Source organism: Artemia franciscana, chromosome 8, assembly GCF_032884065.1.
Source record: "Artemia franciscana chromosome 8, ASM3288406v1, whole genome shotgun sequence".
NCBI lineage: Eukaryota > Metazoa > Arthropoda > Branchiopoda > Anostraca > Artemiidae > Artemia > Artemia franciscana.
The window spans coordinates 27,372,199-27,387,682 of record NC_088870.1 but is presented as its reverse complement, the minus strand read 5'-3'; the positions used below and the strand labels follow the sequence as shown (position 1 = coordinate 27,387,682).

Here is a 15,484-nt window from a genome sequence, read left to right as displayed (position 1 = left end):
TTTACATCATATTTTGCTTCAATTGGTTGTTTGACAGCTAATTCTGTATCTGAATGAAGATCTAATAGCGATTTTACTAGATATTTGGGTCCTTCTTGCCACAAATCTTTTGTGCTTGAACAAGTAACTGAAACAGAGGTTTCTCAGATAGTTTCTAATTTAAAGGGATCATCTTCTTCAGGACCTGATTTAGTACCCACTACTGAACAGTCAAGTCTATTCTCCCAGCAATAATGACTCCACTAGCAAAATCAATAAATAGGTGGTTTGAATGTGGAGTTTTCCCTCAAGCACTGAAGTCTGTGCCTGTAATCATCACCCATAAAGGTGGTAGCAAGAGCAATCCCTCAAATTACCAGCCTATTTCCCTTCTTTGTATATTTTCAAAGATTTTCGAAAAACCATTCCATTTTCGTTGAGCAGATCTCTTTGCAGGGAAGAAGTTTTTTCATGAACACCAGTATGGGTACTGTCCAAAGCATTCTACTGAACAGGCTTGTATTGGCCTTCTCAATTTTGTGAATAATGCTTTAAACTTGAAGAAAACGCCAGCGGCAATTATTCTGGATGTGAGAAAAGCTTTTGACATTTTGTTCCATGATATTCTTCTTCAAAAATTTTCGTATTTTGGTGTTCGGGGAGAAGCATTAGAATGGTTGCAATCTTATCTTCATGGCCGGTTTATTTCTTTTGATCCAGAGTCTGATATTAAGGCCGAAGTAGACTAGAATTTCACAAGGGTCTATAATTGGTCCTTTGCTTTACATTGTATATGCCAAGGTCCATTTGTTGCAATATATGTCACCCACATGAGTTGCAGCATCCTAATTCAATATATATTGAACAAAATGTTGATTTATTTGCATTTGTTGATGATAGTGAGCTTGTTTGGGCCGAGCGCAATCAAAATAATTTGGTAATAAAGCTTTAAATACCAATGGACAGAGCTTATGAATGGTTTGAAGCAAATTGTCTCGCTCTAAATGTTTCCAAGTCTCAATTTTTGTTTTTTTTCAGAATTGGCTTGCAATTTCCTGGTTTGAATATTATTCCAAGTTCTAAACGTATTATTTCTAGGTAAAAAATAGGTTTTTTCGGTTTCTAGGAGTCCTTGTTGATGAGAATCTTTCATTTAAGAACTTTATTAACCTTATCCGATTAAAAGTGTCAAGAAACTTAGGTGTGATCCGTAAGCTAAGGTATATTTTTCCTGGATGTGTTTTAAAGCTTTTTAAAATTCTCTCATATAGCCGTAAATAAATTACTATTCTATTCACGGATGAGTACTTTCCCATTCCCGTTAAAACCACTTTCTCTTCTTCATGAAAATGAAAAAGCCCGTCAGTTAGTTTCAGATACGAATAGTACGTCAACAAATTCTCTCCTATGGTTCCATCCATAGTGTTTCTATCTTGTACTATTTTTATTCATAAATATCTTCATGGTCAACTTCCCTCCTGTTTCTCGATATTGTTACAACCCCGAGTTAGTGTAAATCTTCAAGAAACTCGTAACTCTGAAGTTTTATTGGTTGTTAGAACTCCCTGCCGAAGAATATCAGATATTGCCACTCCATCGGAGTCTTTAAAATATTAATGAAGTCATTTGGGTAAATTTTTTTCCTTATTCTTTTTTTTAAGGTAATAATAGTAATATATATTAGTTGGACAGTTCAATTGAGTGTAAATAACAATCAAAAAAGGTTTGATATAACTATTTGCATTTTCTGTTTTTCTTTTTTATTATTTTTTCCTCTTCGTGTTTATTTCCCCTATCTTGTATTATGAATATTGATAGATTTGATTATAATCTTTTTCCCTACGTTCACAGGCCATGGAGCCTTTTGTGGGGGTGTTAAAAGAGATGCATGTATTGATTAATTGATATTAATAAAGTTGAAATTTGAAAAAAAATTAAAATAAAGCACATCTTTAAAAATATATACAGTTTTCAGTAAAATGTGAATTACACAATAGACTTTAGAAAGCTGACGGTCCAGGGAAATGGGGGGGGGGCATAACCCAACCCCTATTATTAGTAATCTCTGTTCAATTTAAGTTTGACTTGAGTATCTATTTTACTCGTTTTAAGATTTAATTATTCTTCTATATTACTACCAGTTATCTTTACGGTTGATGTGATTGTTTATTTTAATTTCAGTTCGTTTTGGCTTTCAATAATTCTTTGAGGGTAATTTCTGGTCGTTTTATGTTTTAATTATTATAGTACTTTATTTTCGTTCGTCTTAAGTCTTAACATGACTCTTTACTTCTCTTTGAAAAAGTTCTTTTCAATTTTTTTTTTAATTCATTATAAAATTAAATCCGAAAGTGATTAGCAAATGAAATGAGAGACGATACCAGAAAAATAGGCATTTTTCATTGTGTTTGAAGAAGGATCATACAATATTTTTCCGTCCTTATGATCAGAGGCAAAAATGAACCCTCGAATCCTTATGGCTACATCCTCTCAACAGCTTTTCAGTAGAAGGGTAAGATGGCATTTTTTCACCGATCAGCATGAATTTTACAGAGCGAGTGAGCTATGCAATCGGGACTGGAAATGAGTTTTAGAAGAATATTCCATCTCCCTGACCTCAAATCAGTTTGGCACATGGAAGAAGTAGCTTAGGACCAAGAAAACAGAGTGGATAGATTTTCAGAGGTGCTCACCGTTTTTGAGCCTCACTTATCTTCCACACTAAAGTATCTAAATGTTTACTCGGTATTTGGTGACAGAATCAAAATTTTTTAGATCGTTGAACTTCACAGCTCAGGTGCTAGTAGGCTCCAAAGTTTTACCGTTCGGGGATTTCTTCTCTATTTAAAAGAGTACCTTACAAGCAAGAATTTCAATGCTTGTTCATCTTCCGGAAAGAGTGCTTATATACTTGTTCTAGCTGGTCTACCTTTTATTCGTTTCCAACGCATTTTAAAGTAAGAATAATTGTCTTCATACAACTGGTTATGCAACAATTATAATTAGTTACGTTACGCAACGACGTTTTCCTGCAATTATTGGTAAATAATTAAGTGACAGACACTGGGTATTCAACACAGAATGATACTATTTTTCCACTAAGTGCATAGTAGGTATTATATTTTGAGGAAAAGATACTTGACCTTAGCTTATACATGCTGCCATTTCAAAATGACAAATGAGATTGTGTTAGGCTTTGGAGAAAATGAATGAAGCATTGCTAGTATACATGGTGCATTTTGAAGCTAACCACTTTTATTATACAGAGTAAAGCCGTTTTGAAGAACAGAGCACATTTTGACATTATTTTTAAAGAAAGTGGAATCGATATTCTTTTTACTCAGTTTTGTTTTTATTTTTAAGTTTTGAAGGGATGACAAATACGGAATTTAGTTGGTGACCAAAAACAGAATATCAAAGTTCTCCTCGCAACACTTCCGTCACCAAAGTAAACCAAAGATACTGTAATGCTTAACACCAGCCTAAATCTTATATTTAGTTTCTGTTTGAACTTAGCTATAGCATCGATCGTTATTCTTTGTTGGAAAGGTTTTTGTTTTAACTTTAATTATCACAATAAATAGTGAGTCAAAGCTGATATGAGCATCAGGTTACAAATACAATTTTATCCACGGGGGGGCGGGGAGAATACAAATGAAATAGGAAAGGGAAAAATGCAACAATTTGAGCTTCGATATTACATAGTACTGGTAGATGTAAAACTATCTTCTCACCAGGGGCGTCATTGGGGGGGAGACAAGGGGGCAGTTCCCTCCAATAATGTGGAAAAAATTTATATATACCTCACACCCTTTCACTATCTGGATATGGACCCCTCTTGCCCCCCCTCTAATAAAAATGCTGGAGGTTCACTCCTGCTACTCATTCATTAGACCATTGTATAGCCGTTCTTTCACATGGGCTTAAATGATTCGACCTTAAAAAGCCGAATCTATATCGAAAGCATACCATACAAATGAAATAGAAAAGAGCTTAAAAAAAACCTAGCCCAATAAATACCCCATTAGAAGAAAGAAGTGTTGCTCTTTGTCTTCATTTAAGATCTCTACTTCAGCCGATTTCCACAGAAAATAAAATTATTTCTACTCCAATCCCGGTCTCCTCGCTTAGTTCACCATATTTTTCCTATATATTCTCCTACTTGCAAAAACGGAGACTGGCCCTAAAAAAAACTGAGCTTCTTTTCCCAATCAGCTGGTCACTTAACGGTATCTTACCCTTTCTTTTCTATTCATTTTGACAATCTTCTTACCTATGGCATGCTTACTCCGTAATATTTTATTTTGATTGATCATTTTGGCTTTTCTCATCTTATGCTGTTTGACCTTTAATCTTTCTTTTTAATTTAGTTTTTCTATTTTTGACTATTGGATAAAATTCGTTGACTTTATTTTGTTGCTCGTATATTAATTTGAATCTGTTTTTAGTCGTGACATAAAATAGGGATTTCTGCGATACTATTTGCTTGCAACGTTCTTTTTTCAAACTTATTCTTTGAATGAATTGAATAATTTCGAAAAAAAAACACTTTTGAAACGAATTACGAATTTTTTGATATGAAGATTATAGGCAGTCTTTTGGACGGGGCCAATAAGACGTTAAAAAAGAAAAGAAAAGCTCTCGTACCTAGAGCTAAGATTCTACTTCCTGGCTGGCTTCTTCTCTTATTCAAGTGGGGTCTTCCAGGGACAGACCTCGAAACTTCAGGCACTTTATTCAATCCACTATCTATAAAAGAATCATCAGCAATTATTTGGAGAAATACGTATGTTACTTATTTTCCATTGATTTCAAAGTGCACACTTCAAACACTCAAATAATACGAAGTGGCTCACTGGGCTATTTAGAAGGCTCACTAATTTACTCTGCAAAACAGTATTGTCCTAGCCGTTGACAAGCGATTTCTATCTGAACATATAAATACTCGACTGTTTTACACACCAGCAATTTTCAAAGCAAGAAAAAAACGGTTACCCCCGCTATCCATGCTACAGGCTTAGCCCTAATATATTCATCCACATGAAAGGAGGTCAAAGATTAAGTCCTCTACCTCAAGCAAACCTGAACAACTCGGTCAAAAAAATTCTTGAGGAGTTATGACGTTGATACACCCCTGGGTGAAATTTGAGAGAAAATTTCCAGGAACAATTGAATATTAAACTAAAGTGTCTAAAATTGGACAAAATAACTAATGGAAACTAATGGAAAAATTTTAGGAAAATAATTTGTGAAGAAGCAAATGGTGTCTTAAAGAGAAAAATTACAAAGGTAGTTAGGCATAAGAGTGAAAATGCTTTAAATTTAGTAGAGATGAAGAAGGACTTGTATAAAAAATGCTGGAGTGATGGACAGTATGAAAATAAGAGGAAACTAAGGAAAGTAGGGAACGCATTAAAGTATGAATTGTGGAGACGTGAAGCGGATCCATGGATAAAATTGTTGAAAGTCTAGAAAACACAGCCGGATGGTATAATAGTAAAACTTACATGTTAAAAAACTGAGAGGGAACAGTCAATCCGGACTTATCCCAGTTAAAGATAGTAAAGATACCACAATTAGTGATAAGAAACTAAGGAAAGTAGGGAACGCATTAAAGTATGAATTGTGGAGACGTGAAGGGGAAGCCATGGCTAAAATTTCTGAAAGTCTAGAAAACACAGCCGGATGGTATAATAGTAAAACTTACATGTTAAAAAACTGAGAGGGAACAGTCAACCCGGACTTATCCCAGTTAAAGATAGTAAAGATACCACAATTAGTGATAAGAAAAATGTAAATAAGAGAGAGGAGAAGAACACTTTGAGAAAGCTATAAACCGTGAAAAGCAACAGGAAATGATATAGAAGAGAATGAAAAAAGTTTGTAATAATTTGGAAACGAAGATTGATTTATTTCGGGAGGAAGAATTAAAGACAGTACTAAAAGGATTAAAACATGATAAGGCCCCAGGAGCGGATAGTGCAGAAAATGATTTTTTTAAATATAGTGATGTAAAGTTGTGAAGTTAGAAATAAATTACTGAAGATTATAAATATGACTTTGAAAAAGGAGAAGTATCTATAGTGATTGATAGGGTTACAGGCCTGACAGTTATTTACACTTTACTGAAAACAATTTGTATTTCGACCTGTGTTTTTATTTGTAATAGTATCAACAACAACACAACAACAGAAAATGTTATCTCAAGGCTAATCAAGGTTAACAAACAAGAGTGGTAACACCTGTCCCCTTCCATCCCTCTATAAAACTTTTTAATTTACTGAAGCAACTAATTAAATTTAAAACGATATGTATTTGGAGCAGCATCGTCTGTACTTGTCAAAACATCAATAGCAGCAAAAACAAAAATATAGAAAGTCACAATAATAACCTAGATTGCTCAGAAAGAACTAATGAAAATAGACTCATTGCTTAATATATAATATGTGATGGAAGTGGTTTATGGGAGAACGATGTTGTAAAAAAAAAACTATTTTTTCCAAAAATAACAACTCTGCACATTCTTTATAAAACAAAGCTTAATTAAAGTTTTTTAAATAGCTAAAAATGAGTCCTGGGAACTTAACCAAAAATTTAAAAACGTCTTTTGAAAAGAACTGTCTAGTGAGGAAAAATCACCTTTTAAAGCTGATTCAGGAACGGTAACTATTATTTCGATTGAACTTAAAAGTTTATTGCGACAAGAAATTCATAGGGGTTTAAAAGAAAATGGCCTGATACCCCACAAAAATAGCGTCCGATCGAAATGAACTGGTGTAAAAATGAGTCTTTTTTTTTCTTTTCTTTTTTTTGCAGGGAAAATTGCCCAAGTTAGTAATACTTCTAGACTAATTAATCTATGATTAAAACCTACCAATGACAGTATTCTCCTCCTTACTTTGTTCCAAGGCAACTGGATTCTTTTTCTCATACGTTCCATCTTTGTGTTCATTGATAACTGATCGAGCGGTGTTTTGAATTTCTTCCTTAGACATTTTAAAATCTAAAAATGACATAAAACAGTTATTATAAATAGACTCCCACACCCAAAAATTAGAGAAGATCAAAGAATTTTTCATTAGGGATTGGTTCAGGTTTCCAAAACATCATTTTCAAGTCAAAGCACCATCTATTCATTTATTAAAGTGTTCGTCTCATGCTTTTAAGAGGCAATGCTATAGCTTAGCCAATAGTGAAGGTCATACGGCTCCAATGTTGTTTTTTTTCTCAGAGGCACTTCATATGGAAGGGGTCGTCACATGAAATTCAGAAAGGGCTCATTCACTTGAAAATCAGAAGTTCTAGTGCCCTTTTTAAGAGACGAAAGTGATCGGAGGGAAACTAGCCCCACGCGCCCTTTTTTCCCAAATGCATCCGATACAAACTTTGAGATAGCTTAGAAAATGGACTAGAGCGTTGCCGTTAGCGTTGCTATGGGAAATTGAAAGAACTTTTTCAAAGACCATTCCATATTCTGACGCCAAATCATTAGATCACTGTATACGATCTATGTTATTGAACTCTGCGGCGTCCTCAGAACCCCTCAGAATAGTTAATGACCTGGGTGATGCAATTCACAGCAGCTCTTTTGGAGCAAACATACGAAATCATTTAAATGCTTCTTATGGTAAAATAATGCAAGAACCAGTTCTTCTCCAGGTGACAAGGTCAGAAAAAAATGAGCATTAAGTCAATTATTGGTTAAATAAAACTAGCCGACAATTGACCCTCCTCCCGGATTTCTTAAAAATAACATTTTTGGTATATTCATTGAAAAAAAGGCAGAATCCCCCCCCCACCAACAGATTTCGATTTTTTTATCTTTGCTGAAAAAAAAACATTGCAAAAAAATCCTTGCCCCAACATAATTAGCGCCCCTCACGACGAGGATTGATTGAAATTTCTCGCGGTTTTTGAGGTTTGGCATTTGATTAATAGCTTTAAGCCCATCCTTGGAAAACTACACTACGTTCTGATGTTCCAAACGCTAGACACAAAATGATGTATATCAACGTGAGTGCTTATAGTTACTAGCTTTTTCCACTCGAGGTCTAGTTGAACTTGGAAATATGCTCCACTGAGGTCGAATTTAGGAACCTTATCCACGCTTCTAACACGGCAAAACATTTTCTTCATGAGAGTTTGGTATTCAAAATTCGAGTTAACAGTGATTTTAGAATCGCCCCTAAGTCTTAGGATTCTAACCCTTCTCGGCAATGGGGACAATTGACAAGATCCACTCACAGTAATCGAATCTTGATAACCTACCTTTACCAACCTATTTGGTTGAGATTCTATTTTATTGTACACGGCTACTGGCACTACTCTTGCCTTAGAAAGCACGTGTCGACGATTTTACTTCTTCATAAATTCTCAAAAATGTACCCAGAACGTACCATAACATAAACAGGATTGTGACAATCTTTCCTTTAAAACAATAATTACAGAAAATCGCTACGAACAAGACCAGAATACCTGTTAAAAGTAAAAAAATACAATTTTTATTTAATTCTGCCATTCATTGCGTAGTGAGGATACCAGGATAAAGCTCAGATCTGTCGGTAACGTGCGGTTCAGAACGACTCATGAGTCCAAGAAGCAAAAGCGCAAGGAGAACTCTTTTACGCTCAGCTGCTGTTATCTACAAACTTAGTTGGATTATATAAGATGATATACGATATGTTAATTTCTGATTCCAAACTTCGTCTTCAACATTGGTGTACATCCGCTAACCAGCATTGCTTGGCCTCGGCGTTTCAGATAAAATGACGTGTAAAATTATGAGGATTGCTAGCTTCAAAATCAGGGATATCTACCAGAATAACTTGCACCCAATAACCCCTGAAAGAGCAGGGCAAGCGAGTAACAAGTGACTACTTTAGATTGCATCCGGGAAATTTAAGTAAGGCGGATAGGGTATAAGACATCCTTGTTACCCTGAAACAGCCTCGGCGTTTCAGATAAAAATGACGTGTAAAATTAGGAGGATTGCTACCCTTAAAAATCACAGATATCTACCAGAATGACTTGCACCCAGTAACCCCCTGAAAGGACAGGACAAGCGAGTAACAAGTGACTGGATAAGCATGTGTTCCAATCTAATCCAGATTGTGTTCGGGAAGTTTAGGTAAGGCAGATAGGGTATAAGACATCCTTGTTAGGCTGAAATACACTTCAGATATGAGATTCTTAGAGAAAGGAAGGGATAACACACCGCTTAATCAAACACTGGGGTTATGGGACTCGATCCCTGGATGCCGGCACTCCAAAATTAGACACACGTTTGGAAGTCATAATGGAAACAAACATAACGAATGGTGATATCTTGTTTTGACAGTTAAGTGACTTAACTCAGGGAGATGACGCCCCTGCATTAAGTAATCTAGATCTCTTGATATACATTAATAGACGAAAATACACCAAAAAAAAGATATACCTGAAACTATACAGAAATCATCATCTCCCGTATTCCACACATCCACCACACTGTCTTGATAGTTCTTAAAAGAAGAATCTTCTGGGTTTCCATTGTTCCGTTTATTGACAGTAATTTGTTTCTTTGGACTTGCTCTACAGAAAAAGCAGTGACAATAGTAATGACGAAATATACAATAAATAACACATTTATATCACATATTTGTCTAAAAGGAATTGTTTTGAAACTAGTTTAACTTCTATAAAACTTGGCTAACTAAAACCTGCAAAACTGAAAATACCAGTCACTTGCTTTTTAGGCCCAAAAATCACCATAGATACAACATATCGATATATAAAATTACCGTTAATAAATGTGAAGTCACCTCTCTAATTGAGCTATGTCTAAGTGATCTTTACAATAAACCTGGACCTATCGACTAAAGACGTTTCAAAATTCTCAAACTATTTTATACATTTTAAAATGTGCTTCATCTCATGGGGGTTATTCACTCACTAGTATTTTTAGCACACATTGATTGGGAGGGATAAATTTTAAAATATTTGCTTTTTGTGACTTTTATGTCGCAAAACAAACTAGCTTTATTGCGTGTTTCGACCCATAAACTCCATCATTATTTGAAATTTAACTTTCAGAAGGAAACACATTTCAGCAACAAAAAATTTAGACGTTCCCCTTTCCAACGTACTGCTTTCCGTATATCAGATATTAAATCATAGCTTATACAGTGGAATGTCCCCTAAATTTTAAGTAATTCGCTGATTTCGGCAGTGCTAAAATTTTAAAACTGCTCTATATAAGTTAAGGGTTAACGCATTCACAAAGTATTAATGAAACTGAAATAAAATATAGGGAGTTCCATTTCTGGAACAATTGGCGGAGGCAGTTCTTAGCCAAATTAAGCAAGTTACATTATGTTTCCATTTTATTAACGCTCATTACAGAGTCTTAGGTTTGTGATAAACTAATTCAATAAATTTTGGTTGTTTTAAATTAAATCACTCTTAAAATCCATTTAATAAGTCTATTCTTATTTAACTTTTATTACTTTTCTCTTCTTTCCATCAGGTAAAGTAACCTTATTTCTTTATCAGAAAAAAGAATGTACCTATATTATTGCATTTTCTCTTCAGGTTTGGTCATAATTTCAGTTCCCCTTTTTTATCCGCTTTAATACTCACATTCTTCTTAGATTTTAAAAACACTATCAATTATCCTTCGGCGCAATGAGGGACATAATTAGAATAAGAGAGATAAGCGAGAGGGAGGGGAGAGAAGTTATAGTGAAGAAGAGAGAGGATAGAAACAAATATTTAAAAGCAAGCAGAAAAGAAGTGGGTTTGAAAAACAGGATAGCTTTCTGATTTAGCAAGTGAATCACAATCGCTGCTCACATTCAGAATGAATTTGAAGAATTTTATTCCTTCGGCTTACAGTAGCGAGCTATTCTAATATTTTTAATTGTTTCAGGATGATTAACATCCCTATCTTCAGTTACCTATTTTTCTTCAGTTAGCCCCCTCCCCCTTTTTCTGCTCTTCTTCTTTCTCTTTTTTATTTCAATTGTTACTATTTTTGTTCGTTTATTTCACGTGTTAAAGGAGAAAAATCTAGTTTTACCTCTCTGTCTGCCTTGTTATGAGTAGACGTTATAAGTTGTATTAGGTTATTTCAAATAAACAAACGGGGTTTTCTTAGAACGTTTATCAAATATGCTTGGAAACACAAGAGGACACATATGCGGAGGTGAGCAGACTTTACTTACAAAAGAAAAAGCATTTTTTTTCGCCATTTTAAATGAAAAACTAGCTTGGATGGCAAAAGAAAGAAAACGTAATAGGATAGCCTGACACAGGACATGAAATGCAATGTTGCACGATCTTAGACTCTTAAATTTTACAATTACTGTTAAGATCACTTAATCTTTAAATCAATGAAAAGTCAACAGGTTCAACACTGAAAATGGGCAGTAATTAATACAACAATTTCAAAGCAAGAGCTGGCTTTTGTTGATTCTTATTAATCTTTTTTTAATGAAGGGATTAATTTATTTAACAGAATATCGGGTCTGTCTGGATTCAGGCTGTCTGTATTTTCTGTTTTTAAAATTTTAGCAGCTTTTATATCCAGATATACCTGATATGACTAGAGCTTTACACGAAAATAAAAATAAAAATAACATTACCTGACCCATATTTTAACGTGGTGACAAACACAGAAATACTTCAATAAGCAGACCTTAAAACTACTTTAAAACAACAAATATATATATATATATATATATATATATATATATATATATATATATATATATATATATATATATATATATATATATATATATATATATATATATATATATATATATATATATATATATATATATATATATATATATATATATATATATATATATATATATATATATATATATATATATATATATATATATATATATATATATATATATATATATATATTAGCCTCGGAACTCGGAACGATTTTTTGAAAGTTAGTAAGTGTAAAAGTCGTTGTTTTCTTTGCCAAGATCATTTTGTCCCACGGACTTCAGTTAAAAGTACATTGTATAATAAAAATTTTGCATGCAAGTTACGTGGTAATGTTAATTGTAGAACAACCAATGTAATTTACCTATTAGAATGTAATAAATGCTGCCTACAATATGTGGGGAAACCACTAATAATATATATAAAAGATTTTCTGGACATAAGACAACAGTTAATAATGAAAAAACTAATAACTATCTAGTTCAACATTGTAATAATGGTAAATGTTCCATATCAGATATAACTGTCACAATTTTAGAAAATTTAGAATTAGAAAATTTAAATAAAGAAGAGAAGAATAATAGACTACGTAAACAGGAGGATTTCAGGATCCATACTCTTGGTACAGCTTATCCTTTTGGGCTAAATGATCGTGTAGCAAAATATGGTGACATGTCTCATGTTGTTGTTAAATGTATTGATGGTTTTATGGACCATCCTTCTTTTACTTGTCCTACTAAACGTAAAAAACGATCGAGAGGACATAGGAAAAATAATAGAAAAAATGAATTAGATGTACATATGCTTTCTATAGATCTATGCCAGCTACTTGAATCTAGGGGTATGATTTCTGTAATAAAATGTCTAAATAATTTATCCACGAGGAATTTAATCAAACTTTTCTGGATTGTCAAGAATAATACAGCTCTTGATTATAATTTTAAAGTAATATGTGATACAATTTGCATTCTAACTAAAATGAAATTTATTTCAGAAAAGAAAAAGTTCGATAAGATTAGTAATAAGGATAACAGATTATATTTACCTATTAATTTTACTTGTAAGCAGATTGAAGATATTAATTTACCAGAAATTTTAAATCAGCGACATGTGAAACAGGCCCTTCCTAGTAATTTGAATTATAATGATAGTCCAGTTTTAACTTATAAATTTTCAAAAACTATTGGGCAAATTATTTTTAATTATAATTTAATACTAAAAAAACTAGATAGTGATATAAATTGGAAACCGGTTTGTAATTGTAAGCAACTTGGCCCATTTGTAAATCCTACTTACAAACATGTTATAACAGGGGACTTGTCAATAATAAAGCAAGATGATCTTCAAATTATAATGAATAAAGGGGCTAATTTCCGTCTTTCTCATCATCTGAAGCCATCGAGTGTTCTTGATGGCTTGGAAAATGATTTTGATTTATTTATTGATAAGTGGTGTAAGAAAGAGAATAAAAATAAAGAGTTTTCAAAGTTGGAAGAATTTAATTATTAGTAGAATAAGAAATAAAATATATTTTAACTTAAAAAATAGTAACACTAAATCATTATTTTATAATGCAAAGATTAAACAAGCAATTGCTAATCTAAAGAATGAATTTGTAATTGTGCCAGTGGATAAAGCTAATAATAATTTTGCCATAATTTGTCAGAAGCTGTATTGTGATATCTTAAAAAGGGAGTTATCCACAACTAATGTTTACGAAAAGGTAAATATAGAGGATGAGAATTTAATTGAAAAGACTGAAGAAATACTTTTTAAAAATTTTAATATTAAAATAAATGACAATGATAAAAAGTTCCCTTTCCTATATTGGACTGTAAAATTTCATAAGAATCCCCCTAAACCACGGTTTATTGCTGGAGCAGCTAAATGTCCAACCCGCATTGCTGCTACTGACCTCTCTTTAATTTTAAAGGAAATTGTAAATAAACTTAAAACCTATTGTTCTGGTATTAAAAAATTTTCGAATTTTAATCCATATTGGAGCGTTAATAATTCACTGCAGGTGATAGATTCTTTAACAATGGTTTCAGCTAAAAGAATTGAGTCTTTCGATTTTGCGACAATGTATAATAATTTATCACTTAATGTAGTGTTTGATAATTTAAAAAACTGTTATCAAGAAATATTTCCTCTTATCTAGTAAAAGGTTCTTAAAAATAGACATTTATAATAAAAAAGCTATATGGACAAACTGCTTTAATACTACAGTTAACTTGAGATGTTACAGCTTGGATATGATTTTTGAGTTATTGGAATTTGTTTTATACAATACTTATATAAGATTTGGGGGTGATTTGTACAAGCAAATTATGGGAATTCCCATGGGGGGAATGCCAGCCCATTTATAGCTGACTTGTTTTTAAGTAAACTAGAATATAAATATATGATGGATAAGAATAATCCGATTAATTTAAAACATGCTTTGTCAAATAATAAAAGATATTTAGATGATATTTTGGTCTTAAATTGTAAGGATTTCATTGATATTTCTAAAATATATATCCATCAGAGCTTATTCTTGAGCCTAGTCATGGCGCTGGTCATGAAGATCATTTCTTAGATTTAAATATTAATATTTGTGATAATAATAAGTTAAGTTTTAAAATGTATAATAAAACGGATGATTTTGATTTTGAAGTGATTAGTTTCCCATTCCCTGAAAGTAATATACACTCAAATATCACATATTCAGCGTTTTTCTCACAGTTACTTCGTTATGCAAGGATTTGTAGTAATTATATTGATTTTAAAAATAGATGTAAAATCTTAAGCCAAAAATTGATATCAAGAGGTTTTTCTGCAAATAAATTAACTTGGCAATTTAAAAAATTTAGTTTTCATTATAACGAACTTTTAAATAAATATCAAAAGAATTATCTAGAAATACTTAAAGAAATTTTGAACTAATTTCAGAGTTTCGAGAAATGTTGTCACAGCGCCATTTATTTTGAATTGTGTTTCTAATTGAGCGGATTTTCTTAAAAATTAGCCACATGGTAATGATGAATTCTATAATTGTTTAGTTCATTCAGGTTTTTTGCAATGTGTTAATATTTGTGATTTGGTAAAATTTATAATATTTAGTTTACCTATTGTTGCTAAAGGGAGGGATATATTAACAGGATAAGCTTGTTTTGGTTTTACTTGGTTGTTTTACATTTGCTGTTTTTTTTTTCCATAGGCATGTATTTTGGGGGTGATACCTGACGCGGGGATGCCATGGATATTCTGTGGTAGCCACAACACTATGCTGGGTAGAGAATTTAGAGTGGCGAAACCCTATATAGGCCAGTGTATTCTCCTGATGAGCCCTTGTGTTGGGTGTTGCCTCTGAATTATTTGTCTATAAAAAAAAAATGTAGGACAAAATAGGAAGCTTCTAAAGAAATTATGGAGAAAATAGGCAAAATAAGCAAAATAGGCATTAGACAAAATAAGAGTTCACCTCTAAATCGTGTCGTGAACAGGAAGATACATAGTTTTAGCGACGGCAACTTTAGTCCGTGATTACTCATTTGCGATATACATTTTTTTGGCAGGTGGATTTGGGTTGAAAATTTCGAAAAGTGTATTTTGGCCAAATACATAAAGATGTTGTCTTATTCATTACATTTTAAGTCGCATACCATGAGCAAGGGGACCTTGGGTAATCTGGCAAGAAGGGCTCAAAATCTACTCGGTACAGTGGCGTCCAAAAATACAGGCGATTATCTTGAATGGATTGCCTGCGTAATGGCAATTTTCAGGTTAATGTTATCCA

General features: G+C 32.8%; 1 protein-coding gene across 3 annotated transcripts in view; it reads right to left on the bottom strand.

The window, feature by feature from the left end:
* The window catches only part of LOC136030228 (TBC1 domain family member 22B-like), a 68,417-nt gene that overhangs the window by 40,058 nt on the left and 12,875 nt on the right, over positions 1–15,484 (bottom strand). For all 3 annotated transcript variants that reach the window (XM_065709043.1, XM_065709044.1, XM_065709045.1), the window contains 3 exons: positions 9,416–9,549; positions 6,854–6,982; positions 4,627–4,728 (listed from right to left, as the gene is read on the bottom strand). In XM_065709043.1, the coding sequence (XP_065565115.1) occupies positions 4,627–4,728; positions 6,854–6,982; positions 9,416–9,549 (365 nt within the window). The remainder of the gene's footprint in view (positions 1–4,626; positions 4,729–6,853; positions 6,983–9,415; positions 9,550–15,484) is intronic.